The sequence below is a fragment of the Salmo salar genome, chromosome ssa18, assembly GCF_905237065.1.
Source record: "Salmo salar chromosome ssa18, Ssal_v3.1, whole genome shotgun sequence".
In the NCBI taxonomy this organism is placed as follows: domain Eukaryota; kingdom Metazoa; phylum Chordata; class Actinopteri; order Salmoniformes; family Salmonidae; genus Salmo; species Salmo salar.
The window spans coordinates 38,553,116-38,576,496 of record NC_059459.1 but is presented as its reverse complement, the minus strand read 5'-3'; the positions used below and the strand labels follow the sequence as shown (position 1 = coordinate 38,576,496).

At 41.6% G+C, this 23,381-nt stretch overlaps 1 protein-coding gene across 1 annotated transcript; it reads right to left on the bottom strand.

Annotated features, from left to right (window-relative positions):
• Window positions 1-711: 711 nt before the first annotated feature.
• LOC106577342 (myosin heavy chain, fast skeletal muscle) lies at window positions 712-17,884 on the bottom strand. The gene is made up of 41 exons (XM_045701099.1): window positions 17,839-17,884; window positions 17,198-17,243; window positions 16,841-17,068; window positions 16,340-16,486; window positions 15,982-16,138; window positions 15,647-15,674; window positions 15,291-15,399; window positions 15,074-15,166; window positions 14,838-14,898; window positions 14,554-14,652; window positions 14,162-14,265; window positions 13,312-13,450; window positions 12,870-12,988; window positions 12,548-12,697; window positions 12,280-12,450; window positions 11,751-12,054; window positions 11,076-11,140; window positions 10,906-10,993; window positions 10,673-10,790; window positions 10,380-10,503; window positions 9,851-9,987; window positions 8,951-9,206; window positions 8,469-8,711; window positions 7,984-8,160; window positions 7,740-7,885; window positions 7,459-7,549; window positions 6,737-7,126; window positions 6,513-6,639; window positions 6,221-6,339; window positions 5,891-6,087; window positions 5,557-5,740; window positions 5,255-5,420; window positions 4,805-4,929; window positions 3,578-3,886; window positions 2,873-3,076; window positions 2,603-2,728; window positions 2,268-2,438; window positions 1,874-1,978; window positions 1,690-1,785; window positions 1,133-1,264; window positions 712-829 (listed from the first exon to the last, which is right to left on the bottom strand). Exons 3-41 carry the CDS (start codon window positions 17,054-17,056, stop codon window positions 809-811), a joined length of 5,814 nt encoding a protein of 1,937 aa, XP_045557055.1. The 5' UTR covers window positions 17,057-17,068; window positions 17,198-17,243; window positions 17,839-17,884; the 3' UTR covers window positions 712-808.
• Window positions 17,885-23,381: the final 5,497 nt, after the last annotated feature.

Sequence of the window (23,381 nt, the reverse complement as noted above, 5' to 3'; positions counted from 1 at the left end):
TTATAATGTCTGGTACCGTGTTTATAATGTGAGTTACCGTGTTTATAATGTGAGTTACTGTATTTATAATGTGAATTACCGTGTTTATAATGTCTGAGACCCTGTTTATAATGTCAATTACCATGTTTATAATGTGAATTACCGTGCTTATAATGTCTGTTACCGTGTTTATAATGTCTATTATCGTGTTTGTCATGTAAATTATCGTAATTTCACCAAAAGGGGACGAGGGAATGCTAATCATTATGAAAGTGTATATCTGCATTTAATTTGTATATATGCGCATAATCTCAGATAACCCAGAACTAAAATATTGTGTAATTTGGTGAGATGATCGATTACCATTTATTTTTACGTCACTGGTACATTAATTTGGGATTTCTTAAAAAATAAAAAAAAAAAATCTCCTATTTGTTTCTTATGGAAACATTTCAATTTGGGCGTGTTCATATAGGCCAGTTCCCCTGAGTGTAAAGGGTTAAAACTATCATGTTGATGTTATGGATGACTATAATAGCTTAGTCTATGAATTCTATAGTTAAATTTCTCTATCCTCATCCCTCAGCTGGTTACCAAAAAAAGTGACCGCTTTGTTGGGGTGTCCGCTTTGATGTTGCTTGAATCCCAGATTGCTCCTTTAATTAAAGTACAGTATTTTTTATGGTATGAAAAGCTGTTTTCTGAGTAATAAGTCCACAGTCACAAAGGAAGTGTATGTAGGCCTACATGTTTTTAATCAATGATCAACATTTCACCGTGAAAATCATATTTTATGAAACACAGGAAGTTGATAAGACTTTGGTCTTGTTTATTCAGCAGCTTCTTTTCCCTGTAAGAAGAAAGACATAACAGAATGGATCAGTATTAATAATGAACATGATAAATATATCAACACTTTGAAATAACAGAATGGATCAAGTATTTAAGACTCAGTGCTCAGCTTGTACCAACTAAATTTGTATAAGTTATTTATTTTATTTACCCTGTCCTGAAATGTGTTTCTCAGAGATCCTCAACATTTGAGTGATTGTAAAAGGTCAGTATTGACCTCTGTGAAGAATGAATCATAGGTGGTGTTGATGTGGTCATGTTTGAACATGAGTCAGGTGTAGGTTTAGCAGCAGTTCTGTACCTTTCCGCTGTCGCGGCTCTTGGCTCTGAGCTTGTTGACCTGAGTCTCAGCGATGTCAGCACGCTCCTCGGCCTCCTCCAGCTCATTCTGAACCTTCCTGAACTTAGACATGTGCTGGTTGGATGCTTCCTCCTGGGTGAGGAAAAGAGAGGGAGAGCCTAACATCAGTATTGAAAGTTTGAAGCTTCAGGTAGCAATTTAATATATATATTTTTTAAGGAATTATGAGAGAGAAGGATGATACATTAGAGAAAGTAAGTGGTGGAACAGGGGATAAACTGCTGCTTCCAGGACCATGTGATCCAGGAGAGTCAGCACTACCACCAGACGAGCCCACGGCACAAAGCTAAATAATATTCAACACTCTCTACTTTAAATTGTTACACATAGGAAGAGGAGTCACTGTGCATACATTTCTTCAGAAATTACTTGCACTATTAACTGAGTCAATGTTGACTGACATGCAGTAGCAACACTTAAGTAAACTGACTAGAAGTTTTGTAATGTCTACTAGGGAATGTAAGCTTTCAGAGGTTTTGACTAAGTCTGTGACTCACCGCTTCCTCAGCCTGCCTCTTGTAGGCCTTCACTTTCATCTGCAGCTTATCTACCAGGTCCTGAAGCCTGCCAACGTTCTTCTTATCCTCCTCAGTCTGTGGGAGAAGTTAAAAGAATCAATAGTCCATAGTTTAACACACAAACCAGTGTGCTTTAGTGTGTGAAGAATGCACTTTTTCTTACCTGGTAAGTGAGCTCCTTGACTCTGCGCTCATACTTGCGGACTCCCTTGACCGCGTCTACACCTCTTCTCTGCTCGGCCTCCACCTCAGTCTCGAGCTCACGCACCTTTGTGGAAGAAATAAACGTAGGCATTTATGTGAGGTGGTGAAGTCAGGCGTAACAAATCTTTGTAAAACAGAGGAATGTTCTTCTACTGGTCAAGAAGTGTTGTCTGCTCCTACATTGAACTTTTACGAAGTTTTAATTAAAGGGGTCTATAATGAAAACAACTACTTTACATGATGTAGGTGGGTTATTGAGAGAAAAAGCCATTACACAATGCCCCTGTGTATTTTTATATGATCAAATACATTTCCAGCAATCTGTTTTTCAATCCACCCTGCTGTTAACTCACCCTGGACTCCAGTTTCTGGAGCTGCTTCTTGCCTCCCTTCATGGCCAGATTCTCAGCCTCATCCAGGCGGTGCTGCAGGTCCTTGACTGTGACCTCCAGGTTCTTCTTCATCCTCTCCAGGTGAGAGCTGGTGTCCTGCTCCTTCTTCAGCTCCTCAGCCATCATGGCCGCCTGGAATGGTAGTTAGTTTAATTTATGCACCAACTGGCACCAATCATAATGTCCCTCTGAGATCATCTGACCTCCTTTTGAGATCTCTGTTTAACCAGCCCAGCTACCATTGGCCTTTGGGGACAAATCTAGTTGATGTAATTGAGTAGATCATAAGGACTCACATCAGTGATGGCTTTCTTGGCCTTCTCCTCTGCGTTCCTGGCCTCCTGGACGATGTCGTCCACCTCTCCCTGCACCTGAACCAGGTCAGTCTCCAGCTTCTTCTTGGTGTTTGCAAGGCTGGTGTTCTGAAGGAGGAAACAAGGTGATTAGTTTGACTCTCAAGAGAAGGCTGAAATTATGAAAATCTAAAAGCAAGCACTGTTGAATTCTATATGTGTGTAAACAGTATGCTTGGTTGAGTTTCAATAGAAATGGCTTTTGACCCGTACCTGGGAGTGCAGCAGTCCGACGCGCTCGCTGGCGTCCACCAGCTCAGTCTCAGCAACTTTGCGGCCTCTCTCTGTCTGCTCCAGAGCAACTCTCAGCTCCTCGATTTCAGCCACCATCAGACCGTTTCTGCGCTCCACCATGGCTGCCTGCTCCTTCATATCCTCTGCGGCGCGGACGGCATCATCAAGGTGCAATTGGGCATCCTGGGGTTCACAATTACATAGTATCATTAGACTTGTGGAAGTAGGGGCGATAGGATTGGTAATAAGGTGGAACTGGGGATAACTAGTCAGTTGTACAACTGAATGCCTTCAACTGAAATGTGTCTTCTGCATTTAACCCAACCCCTCTGAATCAGAGAGGTGCGGGGGTCTGCCTTAATCGCCATCCACGTCATCGGCGCTCAGGGAACAATGGGTTAACTGCCTTCCTCAGGGGCAGAACGACAGATCCAGCAACCAGTTGGTTACTGGCCCAACGCTCTAACCACTAGGCTACCTGCCACCCCAGTGGGTAATAGGCATGTTCATTGGTAAACATGTCCCCAATATCCCTACAGTATATTAGTCCACTCTAATATCCCTACCTTCCTACAGTATATAGTCCACTCGAGTACATTCCTCTGATCTATTATTTTCTACTGATTCACAAAGAAATCCCTCCCCATGTTCAGGTTTTTGAGCCTGATGTGTCAGTTCCTTTACCTTGAGCTGTCCCTGGACGTTCCTCAGCTGTTTCTGGGCCTCAGCGGCCTGCCTGTTGGCATGGCTCAGCTGGATCTCCATCTCATTCAGGTCTCCCTCCATCTTCTTCTTCACCCTCAGGGCGTCATTCCTGCTCCTGACCTCAGAGTCCAGGGTGCTCTGCATGGAGTCAATCACCCTCTGGCTGTTCCTCTTGATCTGCTCCATCTCCTCATCCTTCTCAGCCAGCTTCCTGTCCACCTCACCCTTGATCTGGTTCAGCTCCAGCTGCACACGCAGAATCTTGGATTCCTCGTGCTCCAGTGTGCCCTGAACGAAGAGAAGCAGTCAGGTAAAAATCAACCCTTCACTAAGCTCCGCCCCCCTTGGTTACTGTTGCAACCTCGGACAACATTTTCCTGGGAAGCCCAATTCCCCATTCAGACCACTGGATGGGGAATTACAATAATCTCAAACTGTGTTTTTATATATACAATGAAATGTAACACTACCCCTCAGGTATGTTGTGTTGGACTGTCATTACAGCTGCTACAAAGGGAATCCTGGTAAAATTATTTCTGTAGTGTGGCTAGCCACTGAATGGCTCTGAATTCAGTGCCAGCAGGCAGTCAAAGCTATAACTACTTTTGGAACTAACTAGTGGTCTCAAATCGTATCCTGAAGTTTAACGTAGATGGGAGATGTATTCATAACATGACTAACTGAGCTAGCCAATGTACATTATCATATATGTTGAGAAAACAAGTTAAATTGCTAGCTAGCAACGTTTGGTGGTCTATGAGACAGAGCTAGCTAACCAGCTGAGTTAGAAAACAATGTAACAAAAGTATAATATCGTAATCAAAAAATACTCCATCAACAGGCTCTGCCTTTAAGGAATCACATTAGAAAGTACTCCTGCTGAACTGTTCAATTATTAAACTTTTATTTTATTTTAAGAAAACTCTCTGTTTCTGTTTTCTTTTTGTACAGGTTTTCATGTGTTTGAAACAAGAACTTGTCCGATGTGTCCGACTCGATGACAATTGCTATTCATTGGAGAACTGCGATTGGTTGTCCACAAATGTTAGAGTGGAGCTTAGCGAAGGGTCAGTACATTTGGATGTGCAAAACACAAGGAATTGCATATATATGACTACAATAAACACCGATAAAGGGAGCATAAGATTGTAGTTGGTATTGGCTAGTGTAACACTGCTTTTCCTATCAAACAGCTGTAGTTTGTACCTCAGCCTCCTCCAGAGCGGTCTGGATCTCAGACTTCTCTGTCTCCACGGTCTTCTTGGCCTTCTCCAGCTCATGGATGCTCTTGCCAGTCTCTCCGATCTGCTCAGTTAGGTCAGAGATCTCCTCTGCACACACAAACACAGGAGCTGTTTAGACTTGGGAGATTTCCACAGTGGATATCACCAATGCACTGAAGTTTATATTGAATCATAATAACAGTTCATTAATGAACAGCACTTCATACTGTCTTGCTAATCTAATTGCCCTCCACATCATTGGTTTGTTCAAAGGAATACCAATTACAAGTTCCAAAAAATATATTTTAAACTTCACATGAACATTCTGAGACTGTTAAACATTTATTTTGATATAATGTTAATGATTACAGTTGGTTCCATTTTCAAACACTGGTCAAACATCAGGCAAAAATAACTGTTGTCAAATGCTCACGTTGTAGGTTCTTGTTCTCTCTCTTCATAGTCTCCAGATGATCCAGAGCCTCCTCGTAGGAGTTCTTCATCTTGAAGTGTTCAGTGCTCATTGAGCGAGCCTCCTTCTGAGCTCCTTCCAGCTCAGCCTGGCCCTCCTCATACTTCTGCTTCCACTCTGCCAGAACCTGGGGAAATCCATGTGATTTTCATTACAACTCATTGAAAGAGAGTTTTGAATCAGAAATATGCTACAATTATACTACATCTGATCAAATAGCAGACAGGAAATATCACCCTAGAGTGAGGTTTATAAATGTTCACCTTGTCAAAGTTCCTCTGCTTCTTGTCAAGGTTGGCAGCCATGGCGTTGGCTCTCTCAACGTCAATCATGAGGTCCTCCACCTCTCCCTGCAGTCTCTGCTTGGTCTTCTCCAGGGAGGCACACTTTGAGTTGGTCGCCTCAATGGTCTCCTCAGCCTCCTGCAGACGCTGGGCCAGCTTCTTCCTGTTGAAAATCAGAGAGTGGTGTTATGGTGCGTCATTTGTTGTGAAACAAATGTTGCACTACATATTGAAGCAACATTTTCTCAGATCCCACTACCACCCTCACCATCCACACCGTTTATTAGAGTTTTTGCTATTGTGTGCAACTCACTTGGCCTCCTCCAGCTCCTCTGTGCGTTGGATGGCATCAGTTTCATACTTAGTCCTCCACTGAGCCACCTCACTGTTGGCCTTGGACATGCCACGTTGCAGCTCTGCCTTGGCCTCCTGCTCCTCTTCAAACTGCTCTCTCAGGAGGTCACAGTCATGGCGGGCAGACTGGACACCATGGGCCAGTGCGTTTTTAGCCTGTGCGAGAGAAAGAAAGAAAGACAAAGAGAGATTAGAGAGGGAGAGAAGTCTCTGAGGGTGGCGTAAAAACAGTCTATGTGTAGATAAAGCTCTAAACTGTGGTAGGTGGTTTCCATTTTGGGTCCCTTACCTTGACCTCCTCCTCAATCTGTCTCTTCAGCTCCTCCACCTGCTGGGTGAAGGCCTGTTTGCCTCTGGTCAGCTGAGACACCAGGGCTTCCTTCTCCTCCAGCTGGCGGCCAAACTCACCTGCAGGAATAGAGGGACATCTTGTTATGGGGACTCTGTTCTCTAAGATTGAAATTGTATTTTGAGGTATCATAGGGCAGAAACTATGTAGACTGAATTTACAGCCCTTGACACATGTTACTGTGTACTACTGAGGTGAACTATAGTGGTTTGTTGTTCATTGTTGATGGTACCATTTTCTGTCAGGAGTCTGGCCCTCTGTCCGCTGATGTCGTTGACCTGGCGAGCATTCTCATCATTCTTAGTCTTGATCTCACTCAGCTGGTCCTCAAGAGTACGGCACATCTTCTCCAGATTGCCCTGTTAGTGAAACATATGGGACTGTCAACTTCAGTTTATTGAATGGTAATGTAGTTGACCCTCCTCATCACTGCTTGACCAAAACATCACTGCTCACCTTAGCCTTGGCGACAGCCTCCATGTTGCTGGAGAGGTCATCAATCTCCATCTTGTACTCACTCTTCTCCTTCTCCAGCTTCTGTTTGACGCGCTGCAGGTTGTCGATCTGCTCCCCGAGCTCAGCCACACTGTCGGCCTGCTTCTTGCGCAGAGCAGCGGCTGTGGCCTCATGCTGCAGGGTGGACTCTTCAAGATCACGACGCAGCTTCTGGAACTCAGCCTCGCGCTTCTTGTTCATCTCAATCTGAGCAGCAGTGGCGCCTCCGGCCTCCTCCAGTCTCTCGCTGATCTCCTCAAGTTCCCTGGAGAGATCGGCCCTCTGCTTCTCAACCTTAGCCCTGGCAGCACGCTCTGCCTCAATTTCCTCCTCCAGCTCCTCAATACGGGCCTAGAACAGGGAGTAGGAACAGGGGGAATGAACACTACAATACAGTTGAAACAATTGAACCTAACTACATAATAATAGTATGTACTGTATATTTAGTATAAATGTGTTAATACTTTGCCAGTTACACTAACATATTTACTATATTCATTAGACAGTGTCCCATGCAGGAACCAAACTAACAACGGTAAGAAGCAACATCTTTACAAAGAAAGAAGCAGCAGCAAGAAGCACCATCTTCCATCTTACTGAGCCATCGGAATCCACCAGTAAGAATGTGTGCTACCAGAAGAATGTGTCAGTTATTTTTGTACTGGCTTAGTCCTGTACTGTACCTGCAGTTCCTTGATCTTCTTCTGCAGCTGAGCTCCCAGAGATTGCTCATCCTCTATCTTGCTGAGGAGCTGGGTGGTCTCAAACTCCTTCCTAAAAAACACAAACACGTTGATTGCAAAGTTTGTTTAGGTTAGACAGTGTAAAGGGAGCCTACATTACCATTCACTTTGCTTATAAGAATCATGTACAAGTGAAATTCATAATTATAAGAATGAGCCAAGAAGAACCATTATGTTGATCAAGATGGCAGGGAATACTGTAGTAATTTTTTTGTGCTTACTTCTTGATTTTCTCATCAGACTGCTGCTTGTCATTCTCCAGGTCCATTATGGACTCCTGGGCCAGTTTCAGATCTCCTTCCAGCTTTCTCTTGGCTCTCTCAAGGTCCATACGGAGCTTCTTCTCTTGCTCCAGAGAACCCTCAAGCTACAAGAAAAAAACACATATATATTGGTAAAATCTAAACAACTGTAGATAATATCATCTTACATTCTATCATGTCCAAAATGTAAAACTCCACTCACGTCGTCCACTTGCTGTTCCAGCTTGGTCTTGGCCTTGGTCAGAGTGTTGACTTTGTCCTCCTCTGCCTGCAGGTCATCCAGTGTCTGCTGGTGGGCCTCTTGGAGGGCTTTCTTCTCCTTGGTCAGCTTGGCAACACTCTCATCCATAGACGCCATCTCCTCTGTCAGGTTTTTAACCTGAAAACGGCCACAACAAAATGGGAGAATTAGTTAAATTTATAATAGAAATGTGTCAACAAGTTCTGTACTATAGACTTAACACTAGATGGGACCGTACTCCATGCCAGTGTACTGAATGGAAATCATAAACGAGGGGGGAGCAGAACATGAAATGATTGTGGGGAGTACACCACAACTGAAATTCCACTATTTTTTTTCTTTCTTTTTTCCTGCACCCACAAAAAGCCTTGAATTCCAATTCTGTTGAGCGATGTTTTGAGTTAATTATTCTTTGGGTTGTTGTTTGGTTAGACTGTCTACAAGACCTTGTTTTCAGTGGCGTGCTTCTCCTTCTCCACTTTGGCCAAGGTGAGCTCCAGGTCATCAATGTCCTTCTTCAACTCAGAGCACTCATCCTCCAGCTTCCTCTTCTTGGCAGTCAACTCAGCATTCATCTCCTCCTCATCCTCCAGCCTCTCAGTCGTCTCTTTGAGTTTGGCCTCCAGCTGGATCTTGCTCTTGATGAGCCCCTCACACCTTTCCTCAGCATCGTTCAGATTCTCTGAATCCTGGTTTCAGAACAGGAGAAAAAATCTGTAGCCTCACTTTGTGTATCAAAATAAAGACTTGATTTAGTCAAACAGGTCAGAGCAAATCAATTTAAATGTATGAAATATAAATATATACCATGGGCAATTTCTTGAGTTAGCCACAGTGTGCGTGTGTTCCTATGTGCAGATGTGTGTGCGATTGTGTCTGTGTACTTGTGTGTCTAAATGTGCTCTGATGAGGCCTGTTGCTCACTTACAGATGCGACTTGAAGCGCCAGGTCATTCTTCTCCTGCACCATGGCCACCATCTTCTCCTCCAACTCCTTCTTCTTGGCCAGAGCCTTGGCCAGGTCCGACGTCATCTTCTCATAGTTCTCCTTCATGTTGGCCAGCTCCTTCTCAGTCTCAGCGCTCTGCAGCAGGGGCTTGATCTTGAAGTACAACTTCATCCATGGCCAGGTTTTCACATTCATGAATGAACGGATGTTGTACTGGATGGAGAAGATGGAATCTCTGGTCCACAGAAAGGATAGAGTGACATGGTGAGTGACATGGTGAGTGACATGGTGAGTGACATGGTGAGTGACATGCTTAAAGATCTCCTCCAGTGTTTTTTTTTACTTTTCCTGTGGAAAACGATATCCCAAGTATAAATACAGTGAAGTACAAACACTAAAGGGTAAAAATATATGTTTTGAGGAAAATTGTTTTTTAGGCACAAACTTCAAGGAGAAGGGCATTCCCAGTATTCCTTAACTGGAAAAGTTGTTTTAAAATCACTGGATGACATCTTTAAAGCTACATTCTGCGATTCGAAGAATAACAAAACGGGGACCCCACCACTTTTTGAATACAGCTGAGGAATGGGGCTAGGGAAATGTAATCCCTTTCTTATATACAGCGCTCTAGATGAAAGAATTGACAGGTAATGTTAAGATCATGAGGCATTTCATATTATTCCAGAGTTAATGGATAAATATCACTTATTTAAATAACAATTGAACAGCTTGCTAAATCCCAAACTGCTGCTTTAATAGAATATTATAACATGTACTTTCTCATCCTGAACAACTCACAGCATATTCACTATGTAATCATTATACATTACATACAGGTGGTTGACAGAAATGTTTGTCAAGATGTCTACTCTTCCTCACCTCCTCTCCATCATCTTGGTGAACTCTCTCCTCATGAGGAATCCACGGCTGAGAGCCTGGACCATGCCGACCAGAGAGGCCAGCTTCTCATCTCTCATCTCCTCCAGGACACCCAGCAGACCGGCTTTGAAGAACACCTGACACAGGTTGACATGGTCAATTATGGAACCAGTCAGGTGGTAACAGATAGAAAGGGTGAATCAAAAGAGAGGAACCAAACCACTAGATTGATTTGAACAACATAAACATTGTAATGCTTACAAACAAACCATGGGATAGGTTGTTTATGAGTTGTAAGTTATTGTATAGTTGTAGATTAATAATGTACACTGACATAGATAACTGCAGAGATACCATTCTGACATAAAGCACAAGAAATTAATTGAGTACAATAATTTCTTTTAAAAAAAATTTTTAAGAAATAATAAAATATGGATAGATCAACTGGAGAGACATTGAATGGTTAGAGTTTACATTATCATTGAAGTTGTGTTTTATTGTTAGCTTTTGCTGGGGGTATTTGACTGACCTTGGTGTGTCCAAACTTGTAGTCCTCGTGATTCACATCAATGGACCCAAGCAGCTTCTCAGAAGCCTTCTTGTTGTCCATGAACTGGCCCTCGGGGATGACACTGGCATTCAGTACTTTGTACCTGAATCAGGAGAAATGTGTTGTTATATACATCAAATATGGCTATTCTGATGTTTAACTTAGATTCTGTGTGTGTGTGTGTGTGTGTGTGTGTGTGTGTGTGTGTGTGTGTGTGTGTGTGTGTGTGTGTGTGTGTGTGTGTGTGTGTGTGTGTGTGTGTGTGTGTGTACCTCTGCTTGAAGTCAGCATAGATGATTCTGCTGGGGAAGCCCTTCCTGCAGATCCTGATACCCTCCAGAACACCATTACACCTGAGCTGGTGGATAACCAGGAAGTTCTCCATCAGACCTGGAAACACAAACCAAGTCTCTTTAAATACTCATAAACAGGTTAAAGACTGGTTTGTTAATGTTACTGATAAGGTACTGACAAGATGTCATATTTAACTCAAGATCGATTGTACCTGGAGTCTTTGACTCGTTGGGGATCAGGCAGCGTACAAAGTGAGGATGAGTGCTCCTCAAGTTGGTCATCAGCTTATGTAAGTTCTCCTGTAAGAGGGTTACAAACCATGTTCTCAGAAATCATTTCTGATCATCACTACAGCTTAATATCCTCATTTTTTAAGCTCACCCTGAACTGGGAGGACACAGTCTGCATGGAACCACCCTTCTTCTTGCCTCCTTTCTTGGATGTATCTGTTGTAATAGTGAACAATTTAATATAATTATAAATGAGAGAATCTCAGGTTAACTTTACACGTATCTTAATGCAAATGCTGCCAATGTGATTGTGTAAAATAACACCTATTGTATGAGTACATTTTTTTTCTCACCTTTATTAACCAAGTAAATCACCCTTAGAAATTGTGATATATTTAAAGCAGCAATCAGCAGTTGAAACAATAACAAAGCATTCTCCCTGCCCCTGTTTCGATAAAAAACTGAGAGATGGGGCTGGAGAAACATAACCACTCCAATTTATAGACAGAGCTATGTATTCAAGAACTTACCATTCATGATATCAAAATGATAGTTTAAAGCCATGTTTTGAGGCTGTAAAGTGCATGTTCCCCTTTACTTTGCTTACAAAAATACGAGTAAAAGCTTCTATTTCGGCTTCTAATGGGGTACAACGGCTGAACTAAGCTGATGTTCTTCAAGAAAGTTATTTCCTTCTAGAATGAATGGGTACATATCTTAAAAGTCCACAAATGGATGTAGCAACTTCAGACTGACCCTTTAAAGAAAATGGGACTGAGTTGTAACTAGTTCTTCATGAAATCTTTTGATGTGCTGCTAGTCTTACCTTCAGGTGGGGCAGCGACATACAGGGTAGCCATCAGTTTGACTGAGGACTTCCCGTACAGCTGAAGAACTGAGTCGTTCAGAGGGTCCTTGTTCTTCTCCAGCCAGCCAGTGATGTTGTAGTCCACAGTGCCGGCGTAGTGCACCAGGGAGAAGTGGGCCTCTGCCTTGCCTTTGGCAGGCTTGGGCTTCTCAAACGCTTTGGTTTTGCCAAGATGCTGGGCGTACAGCTTATCCTTGAAAGTTGTGTCTGAAGACTTGGGGAACATGCACTCCTCTTCAAGGATGGAGAAGATGCCCAATGGCTTTACGAAAAGAGATGTACATCAAATGAGTGATATTTACATTTAGGATCACATTTATTCTTTTAGCAAACATGCTATTATCAGAGTATCTTCATTTAGGGGCCCATAATAGGAAACATTTTGAGTTCTCAACAGTCAGATACGTTGTACCATGTGATAATATCTCACACCACTCCATTTGAGCTTTGCTGTTGAGGTCCATTATAATCCTGACAGACAGTTTACCTTCTCAATAAGCTCAATGCAGGCAGCCAAGTCCATGCCGAAGTCAATGAAGGCCCAGACAATTCCCTCCTTCTTGTACTCCTCTTGTTCCAGGACGAACATGGTGTGGTTGAAAAACTGTTGCAGTTTCTCATTGGTGAAGTTGATGCACAGCTGCTCCATGCTGTTGTACTGTTGATGGAATTTCAGAAGGGATCATTTTATCATCATACAAGGCTGTAATCCCTCTCAATCACAACTAATTGTCTTGTTCTGGTCTCAGACTCACATCAAAGATCTCAAACCCGGCAATGTCGAGCACACCGATATAGAACTGCCTTGGATTCTTGGTGTCCAACATCTCGTTGATACGGATGACCATCCACAAGAACATCCTCTCATAGATGGACTTGGCCAGAGCCGAGACTGAGTTATTAACCTGCAATGAAATTACCTCAAATTAATACATGAGATATTGACCATGTCTAGTGATAAGGTGAAAAGAGCTTGGAGAAAACAACATCACTATTCAAAACAAGCAATGCACTCATCAATCACCAAAAGATTTATGGCGCTCAGGAAATGGTAGAAGCTGTGTTTGGTCGCCTTACCTGAGGCACAGTCTGTCCCTTGGTCACATACTCGTTGCCGACCTTCACTCTGGGGTAGCACAGAGCCTTCAGCATCTCAGCTGAGTTCAGGCCCAGCAGGTAGCCGATTTTATCAGCCACTGGAGAGAAAACCAACATCAACAGACTCAGAAACACAATATCACTTGATTCTGATGTCACACTGAAAAAAGGGTTCGGCCAAGTTTTTGGGTGGTTAGGTTTTGATTTGAACCCACATCCATAATTTTAAATCATTTCTGGAGGTTGAAATTTGGTCTCCATAAATGATCTCCTGCCGGACTTTGATGAGGCTCTGTCTGTCTTACATTTTGTATTTCTATGTTTGGGACTGGTTATAATGCTTTACATATTGTATATCTATGAGTGGGACTGGGAATGGTTATAATGCTCTACATATTGTATATCTATGTTTGGGACTCACCCTCTGTGCCGTCTGGCTCAGCCTGCTCCTCACGCTGCTTCTGCTTGAATTTCAGGTTGCCATGGTGCAGTACAGCTCCTGTCAGCTTGTAGATGCTATTTTTCTCATCATTACTGAAGCCCAGGATTGTAATGGCATCCTGGCATTAGACAGGAAGTACAACAGTGATGAACTGTACAGTAGTTTTCTCACATACAGTACACTACAGTTCTGTGCTCTCAGCAGAACAAACTTTATCGTCAAGCCGGATTGTTCGTGTATTTAACTAAACCCATGCCGTATGAGGTGAAGAGTGAAATAAAAATCTATTGACTTATGCAGTAATGCCCGCTCAGGTTTATCTTTTATGTTATTGTTGTAAATGTTATTGTGTTGTAAATGTTGATGTGCGGCAGTGCTCAGCTGTAGGTTACTGTGGTCTGTCCTCATCCTCCAGCTTTAATTAATCTACATTTAGGTGGTTTAGAATACGGTCTTATCCAGGGCGATTTAGGCCTTCAGTCAGTGCATTTAATTAAGATAGGTAAGACAACCACATATCACAGTCGCGTATTGCATTACTGAAATTATTTAGCATACTTCCTAAACAAACACAATAGCCTACATACTGTATTTCTGTGCACACAAAAATGAGCACTGGACGGGTCAACACTGATTTTTTTTATCCGGAAGGGACGAAGAGTTCCTTGAGTCACATGCCTAACTATCACATGGCATTTAGAATCAAACAAAACAAAATACATGATAATTCCCTGCTGCCACCAAGTTGGGATTGAACAGTGCATTCAGTGTGAATGGTGGTCCTACCCATTCCATATATAAAATATGATTAACCCTTTGTTTTACTCACGTCTGTGGCATCCAGCTCTTCCTTGTCGTTGATGCTGGCCACTGTGATCTGACCCTGGCTGCACATGGGGAAGTCGTAGGGGTTGGTGGTGATGAGTGACATTTCTATGGACAACAGAGAATGTCTTGTCAGATAAATCTGTTAGATTTCTGCTGTCCTACCTTTACAGTATCTCTCTCTCCTTTACCCAATAGATGGTCTCAAGGACGTAGTATACAATAAAGAGCATCAACTAAGACTCGTGGACTAGTGCATCACAGTCCATTTCTTGATAGATATTTCCCAAAAACCTGACCCATATCTAGATGCCTTGTTACCATGGATGTACTCATTGTAATAGTATTTCTAATGAAGGTAGGAAACATTCCCCCTGAACCTCTACTTTGCCTTACCAACAATCTCAGGTTTGTGATTGGTCATCATCTGGAAGAAGATGTGGTAGCCTCTCTCATCGGGAAGCTGGAAGGACACTCTGGACTTCTCTAGCAGGTCTGAGAGAGAAAGAGAGAGAGATTGACACAAAGAGAGAAAGAGAAACAGAGAGAGAGAGAGAGAGAGAGAGAGAGAGAGAGAGAGAGAGAGAACATGAGATAAAATTAATAATATGATGATATGCTCTCCGAAAAAGAATGTGTGAATTTAGTAAAGAATTGAGAAACAATGAAAATCAACTCACAGGTCTCAATGTCAGCTTTAGCCAGTTTGCTACCTTGGAAGTGAATCCTGATGAATTTACCCTAAAATAGAGCATGGGGTTAGAAAGAGGTTCACTAAATACATCTAACATTTTACTTTGATAGACCCCTTTAAATGTTACCGTTTGTTGGACATCTATTGATATAACAAAAGGGAACTACTGAAATACATTTGTCCAATATAAGGTAACTTTCCCAGTGTGCCCTTCATACTTACAAAGCGAGACGAGTTGTCGTTCCTCACTGTCTTGGCATTACCGTAAGCCTCCAGCAGAGGGTTAGCAGCAATGATCTGATCCTCAAGAGACCCCTGATTGAGACAAACACAAGTTGCTCAGAAACTGGTAAAGTGGTAAATTTAGTTATTCTCGATTGCTTGAACACAGCCCACCAAACTGAAATGTGTTAAAATGGCACTCAGAAGCTGAACCTACCTGCATTTTGTTAGGGTCTACTTCCTTCTTGGCACCAGACACTGCAATGGTGGCAAAGTACTGGATGACACGCTTGGTGTTGACAGTCTTTCCTGCACCGGATTCTCCACTGGTTAATATGACAGAGAAACAGGGGTTTTAGTAACATGTTTGAATGTCAGATTGGCTGTCACTAAGAAATAACATTGAAAAATACACTGTTTTCCTATATAAATTAACAAATATCCCCACTCATTGACTCATTCCTATGCATAGCCTAATCCATTCATAATGTCATGTATTTTCGTCACTCCCAAGTGACACAACATATTACAGTAGAAACATTTTCTCAAGTGGGATTTTAGTAAACAACTTACGTAATCAGGACGGACTGGTTCTCCTGGTCTGTAACAAAACAACATATTGATTATCATACTCAAGCAACATTATGGGGACATTATTGAATTCATAGCATCATCATCAATTTCATTTTGGAACATTTTCCATTCAAGGCTAGTGAAATCAGATATTACCCTTAAACTGTTCTAACATAGATTAGAAAACACTAGATACCTCTCTAAAGCATTTTTTAACTTCCATCCATCCATCCACCCACCCATCCATCCATCCATCCACCCATCCACCCACCCACCCACCCATCCATCCATCCATCCATCCATCCATCCATCCATCCATCCATTAGAGCTCATACCAATCTGCATGAACTGAAAGGCGTTGTCAGAGACGGAGAAGATATGGGGTGGAGCCTCCATCCTCTTCTTCCCTCTGTAGGCGTTAACAACCTCCATGTCGTACACAGGAAGCCACTTGTAGGGGTTCACCGTGGCACAGAACAGCCCAGAGTAGGTCTGGATGAAAGAGAATAAATTAAATTAGGGGATTAGAAAAATCAGATTGACGTTTACCTGGATTTATGTGAGGATGTGGGTGTACTATGGTATAGTAATGTAGGTCTACTGTATTGGTATGTTTTGGTTTCTACCATTACTTTATGTGTAGTACTGTATGTGTGTATCTCATGTTCATGTATGTTTATACAATTATCTTACATAGATCATCCATGCTGCATAACGCTCTTTGAGGTTATACAACACAGAGGCTTCATTCAGGTAGGTCATCATGGCCATGTCCTCAATCTTGTCGTACTTAGGGGGGTTCATCTCATAGACGTCTGCTTCTTTGAACTCTTTTCCTTCCTGAAACAGTCAGAAATATAGATTATACGCATATCAAACTGGACAGGACTGAATGCTTTTAAAAAACAAATATTTAAAAAAACTGCATACCCCATCTAATCCAACTACTTTGTTATCAACCACCAACACACATGGTGATTCTTAACTAGTCAGTATAGAAAATTCAATGCCAATTTTAAATAGCAGCGACAAAAATAATGTGTTTGAAGGCTATATTCTGCTTACAAACCCCCCCCCCAAAAAACTAAGAAATGCTTATTAATCAATCTTTTTTTATTATTTAATTTTGACAATTGGCATGATAAAAATGAAAACAGTGTGCACAATCTTCAATTATTTTTAAATCAGGCTTACCTCCTTAGAGCCGTCCGGATTCGTGACTGTCACAGTACACTTTCCATTGGCCCTTGCAGTGACCAAACCCTTAAGGTAAAGCTCCTTGGTGTCTGCGACATAGCAGGCGTTCTTTGAATCAAAGGGTGCAGTTTGTGCCTCCATCCTCTCCTTCTCAGGCTTACGGAGGTATATGGCAGCCTTGCCGTAGATTTGCATCTCCGCGTCCGTACTCATGGTGACGGATCACTAGGAAAGAGACAAAACAAGAAACATGATTGACTCTGTGGTGCTTCCTCCACAGTCAACAGAGTTGTGAGAGGTTTCTCTCACAGAACATTTGTCACTTTTCTTATAAATACTCAAACTATGTCTCACCTTATTTTTCCCCTTCTACAGATGAATGTGTACTTCTTGGAGAACCCTGGGAAACATTAGGGTGTTGTGAATAAGTCTAAAGCATTATCATTTAGCCCTCGGAGGGCCAGAAAACATCGAACCCACAACCCTGTGGCTCAGTTGGTAGAGCATGGTGTGTGCAACGCCAGGGTTGTGGGTTCGAATCCCACGGGGGGCGAGTACAAAAAAAAAAATGTATGCATTCACTTCTGTAAGTCGCTCTGGATAAGAGCGTCTGCTAAATGACTAAAATCTAAATGTAAATCATGACAGCCTTGTCCAATTAAACTACAGGTGCAACTGGTAACTTTCATTTTCCTCGTGGCAACTGACTGTACTATACATTCTGACAAGAATTCAAATAAATACCCCTGAAAACCCAGTTATATTATAAACCAACCCCTCAATTTCCAAACAACAGGAGCACCACTTTTGACCGTAAATGAAAGTAACAGATTTGAATAGAAAACACATTTAAAGTTAAACACAATAAATAAATAAAACATTTTAAATCAATGCCACTTGATTGCATGTTTAAAATCTAACAAAACACATGTAAGATTCGGAGCACACAAAATATTGGCAAATGTAAACATGTGAAGAGGTGGAGAGAGTCTTACCACAGAGGAAGAAGGTGTCTGACTTATGGATGCTGGGGTCTCTGCCTGCTTATATCTGGTTGAAACTGCCAACCAAGCAAAAGTTAATTATGGACCACTCTGGCAAAGGAAATGGATTGGATGAGAGACCTATGTATTTCTCTATCTCACTAGCGCCACCAAATTGCAGGAGAACCACACTCCCATTAAATTACTTTTAATTGAAATATTTGTTTCTGAAATGATTTTCACTGAATTTCCGTAAATTAGATCAAATCAAATGTTACTTGTCACATTCGCCGAATACAACAGGTGTAGTGAAATGCTTACTTACAAGCCCTTAACCAACAATTCAGTTTTAAGAAAATTGTAAAGTAAAAAATAGATAAGAATAAAATAATAATAATTATGACAATATCAATATGACAATAATTATGACACTCCAATACTGTAATGACAGTGTAATTGTAATAAAAATATAATCTTACTTAATTTATTTTCATTTTTGTGGCATTAATCCTTATCAACAACTTTCTTTATATTTAAAAAAGATATACTATATTTTGCTTTCCAACACATCTGAACTGTCTCCTCAGTCACCTCATGCTGGTGAAGGAGTTGGCTGTTACCTCGTGCTTTGCTTAGTTTGATTTGTCACCCTGGTAAAATCATATTGCAAAAATGATTTTAAAGCTACAACAGAAATATTTAGGCTTTCAATTACAGCTCATAAAAGTGTTAAATCAACTGTGTAGTTATTTATCTACAGTATGATCTATTGAAGATGCTGCAGGAGCTTTTAATAGTCTCACATTTCAGTTGTCTAAAACGGTCCTGGAGGATTCTTAAGGCTTACATAACATCAGTACAGTATTTAAATCATCTTATCCACTCATATTTCTGACAGCCATGTAGCTGCCTCAAACTTTTATTACACTCTGAGGTAAACCGTTTAGCAGCTGGCTTCTATAAAACTGCTTCAAAATGAATAGGGGATAGTTACAATAAAGTAACAGATTCCTTTCCATTTCCATTACATTTTAATTAATCCTTTACAATACAGTTTTAATATCTTTCTAACAGACAGCTCTAGCAACTTGTGAGGGAACCACCATCAGCAGAGACATTTCTTTAAACTATTTTTAATAAATGTAATTCAGCAATATAATGCACACACTAGATGTTAATGTATTTTAATGTATGTAAATTGTAAAGTCTTTTGTCTGTAATGTCTTTTTTGGTTATGTGTCGGACTCCAGTAAGACTAGCTGTCACCATTGGCGTCGGCCAATAGGGATCCTAATAAATCAAATCAGGAAGTTCTTCTTTCAAGTCAGGCATTTCACATTCTTCAATATCTATCTCATCTTTGCTGTTATCAAACCTCTGCATTTAATAGTCGTTTAAATGTTATTTTGGTCTAATATGGTGCAGCCATATTAATGTTCAATAGTGTGAAACCTTACACAGGGCCGGCCCTAGCCTTTTGGGGCCCTAAGCAAGATTTGGGCCACAGTGGAAGTCACGGCCCCAATGACATGCCCTGCGTGCCCGGCCGGTTTAGGCCATGATTACTACGAGTTTAGATAGCTGGCTAGATTAATTTACCAATCTAAAACATGGCTAATTCAGTGACTGTCAGTGACTGATATAAGAACAGAAATCTGCTGATGCACAACCAAATTGCACCTTGTGTGCTCTACCATTCTAACTCTGCTGGATGCACAAGTTGAGCAGGGGGCTGACCATCTGTGAGGACCATCAAGGCCTTCTAATTTCTTGGACTGTGTTCTAGTCTTCACTGCAGCCAAGGTTTATTGTTTGGTATATCTGCCAACATTTCCTAAATCTGGCACCGATGCCACTGTTATTAGACAGAATATATTTACTTGGCGTGTTTGTGGGTGGAGAGAACATCAACACCATGCAGACTAAGAGTTTATGACATTCAAGTTATTTTAATGTGCAAAGATCTGGCATGATATTCGACCTGTGTTTTTGTATCTGAGGGACATGTTTTCTCTAAGCTCCAAACGTGTTACCCTCCGCAAATCGGGGGGGTGGGGATGTCAGAGGAATAGACAACTGGGAATTTGGCCACAAAGACCTCAACTGACTTTACAGCCGTCTTCTCACAATGCACTGTATCGAGATCAGGGCTGGGGTCATTTCGAGTAAATTTAGGAATTGACCTGCAATAATTTATCATTAAAAGCCTTGTGAAATATTGTAATTTCAGTTCACTTCCTGAATGAACTGAATTGTATTTCTTCATTAACACACTGAACCTGATTTTAGGTAATTAAGGGCTAAATTGAAGATTTATCCATTGATTTAGGTAAGCCCGCTGTCATGTCCTGACCATAGTAAAATGTTATTTTCTATGGTAGAGTAGGTCAGGGCGTGACAGGGGGTGTTTTGTGTTTTTGTATATCTATGTTTAGGTTCTAGTTTTCTATTTGTATTTCGTTGTTTTTTGGGATGATCTCCAAGTAGCTGGTCCTCGTTGTCTCTAATTGGAGATCATTCTTAAGTAGGGTTTTTTTTCCACCTGTGTTTGTGGGTAGTTGTCTTCTGTTTAGTTTATGTACCTGACAGAATTATGCGCTTTTGTTTTCTCTTTGTTATTGTTCTTTAGTGTTCTGAGTTAAAATAAATATTCATTATGAGCACTCGACACGCTGCGCCTTGGTCCCCTCTTTACGACAGCCGTTACACCCGCTATGTTAGCGCTGGGGTGGAACACGAGCCTGCACACGATGTTGATGGGCTGTCCAGAACAGGAGTTGCAGGCCTCTGATATACTCTAAACTGCCAGATGTCATTAAACAGTTGATTAAACTGATATTATAAAACTGTCATTGTACATATTTAACATATTGTGGCAGGCCCTTGGAGGATCAGACAGTAACTCTTCATCCAATACATTTTAAGGGTGCTTTAATCCCTCAGGCAGAGCCGGCTCTAGCCACTAAGTGCCATAACTGGCATAGGGGGCCCTGTTTGTTGGCCACGGACCTCAGGTCCATGTGAAAACGTGAAATAGTGACCAGAAATTAGACTATTATAGTGAGTAAGACCTGAGTTACAGAAATAGCCTAAGAAAATAAATGTATATCTGGGGTGGCAGGTAGCATAGTGGTTAGAGTGTTGGGCCAGTAACCAGCAGGTAGCCTAGTGGTTAGAGTGTTGGGCCAGTAACCAGCAGGTAGCATAGTGGTTAGAGTGTTGGGCCAGTAACCAGCAGGTAGCCTAGTGGTTAGAGTGTTGGGCCAGTAACCAGCAGGTAGCCTAGTGGTTAGAGTGTTGGGCCAGTAACCAGCAGGTAGCATAGTGGTTAGAGTGTTGGGCCAGTAACTGAAAGGTTGCTAGATCAAATCCCTGAGCTGACAAACTAACAATCTGTTGTTCTGCCCCTGAACAAGGCAGTTAACCTGCTGTCATGGTAAATAAGAATTTGTTCTTAACTGACTTGCCTAGTTAAACAAAGGTTAAATAAATAAAATATCTGTTGACAGCACTCATCACTGGCCATCTCTGACTTTACATGTCCTAAAATCACCACATACAAATCCTCTAATCTGAAGAATTCGGTCAACTGAAAATAAAATACAATCTCAGAAATTACAACCAACTATAGTGTTATCATAATGAAATACTCAGGTGAATAGGCCTAGACCTCATCCCAATTGTTGGAAATGACATGGACATGCAGATGGGACACGCTTGATGCTGGTCAAAACTGAGTGAACAAACACAAGTGCCTTTGAACGGGGTATGGTAGTAGGTGCCAGGTGCACTGTTTTGAATGTGTCAAGAACTGCAATGCTGCTGTGTTTTTGTCACAAACAACAGTTTCATTAGTGTTTCATGAATGGTCCACCACCCCAAAGAACATCCAGACAACATGACAGAAATGTGGGAAGCATTGGAGTCAACATGGGGCAGCATCCCTGTGGAACGCTTTTGACACCATGTGGAGTCCATGACCTGATGAATTGAGGCTGTTGTGAAGGCTAAAGTGTGTGCAACTCAAAATCAGGAAGGTGTTCCTAATGTTTTGTGCACTCAGTGTATCGCCTATCTTTAGTCTACATCAATCTTTATCAAAACAGTTAAAAAAGCTAGATTTTTATGTTGCACGCAGTAAAAAAGTACCGAATATTAGATTACAGCCAAAACTGAATTATGTGCTGCTCTCAGTCTGGCACACGATCATCGTTACATCAAAATATTTGGTCGACAGAAATAAGGAAAACATTTTTGAAAACTTTATAATATTCTCAATCTAACTATAGGGATACCATTATGAAAATACTAAGCTGTAGACCACAAATCCATTATTTTAGATGCAACAGAAAATGGATGAGTGAAACCATTTCGGACACATCTCGGACATGTTTCAGGTCGGATCTGGTCAACCTCGGATCCAAATCGGATTGGGTATTGATATTCTAAAAAATGACCTGGTCCTGTCAAGGTCGGTGGGATTTTTGTGGGTCCAATTCGGTGAGGTTCTCATTTTCAGGACCCAAGAAATCCTCTATCACTGACAGTCACCTAATTAGCCCATGTCAGCTAAGATTCTGTAGATTGTTGAGTTAGTCTAGCTATATAAACTTGTTGTAATTATGGTTGAATTATCAACCAGGCACCCAGGGCACAAGCTCAGGGGCCTTGACCTCCAGGGGGGCCCCCATTGATTTTGTTAGTCACTCTCACTCAGATATCATATTAACATGCCATAAGTCACGTAAAAATGTATAGAATTGCAGAAAATGTGTTATAAAATTGTATTGGGGGGGGCAACAACATTTAGCTTAGGGTCCCCAAAAGGCTAGGGCCGGCTCTGGAGTTACCCTGAGACACCCTAGCGCCTTGGCTCACATCAGCATTTTTTACATGATTCAATCCATTAAAATGTCACAGCAGTAAAACTCTATATCTGGATATGACATGTCACATGCTGTGGCATGGATCCACAAAACAACCAAGCTGGGTTCATTCAGATCTTATTTTCCAGGTCACATATCTTGCAGTAAATTTAGTATGGGGGGGCCAATGTCAGCAATGTGAGGACCTCGTGGTCGACTAATAAGGTCTAAATAATGTGCTGTTCTGTACCGGATCTCTCTGTGGTCCACATTACAGGTTATGAGGTCTTTTCAGCATGCAGTGTGAAGTCAATGGAGGGCTGAATGTAATATTCATCTCAGAAATGTAGAAATATAAAGAAGGATACCATTTTCAAGGATAAACATATTGGGAACGGTTGTGTTTTCCAGGAAGCTTTACAGATCTATGGACAAACAAGTAGTCAAAATGATTACCCCCCTGTCAGTGAACTTCTCCAGCCAATGGCCATGTTCCTAAACTGGGTGTCAGAATTACATGCAGCCTAAAGTTGTTTGGGATTGCTTTATGACCATCTGTCATAGAGATGTTAAAGTATCAAACCACAGCTGCTGAGCTGTTCTTGAAACTCCAATTTCATCCCATACAGGTGATGGTAGAGTTACAGGAAGTATACCAAAGCAACAGATGAGTTAGGAGCCCAATATGGC

Bases quoted from the DNA above. Each gene is read 5' to 3' on its own strand.
- LOC106577342 (XM_045701099.1), bottom strand. From the start codon at position 17,056: ATGAGTACGGACGCGGAGATGCAAATCTACGGCAAGGCTGCCATATAC. The intron at 15,675-15,981 runs GTATGAGCTCTA...GTTTTGTTACAG, and splicing joins CTTTCAGTTCATGCAGATTG to ACCAGGAGAACCAGTCCGTC. The intron at 5,741-5,890 runs GTGAGTTGCACA...GATTTTCAACAG, and splicing joins GAGGAGCTGGAGGAGGCCAA to GAAGAAGCTGGCCCAGCGTC.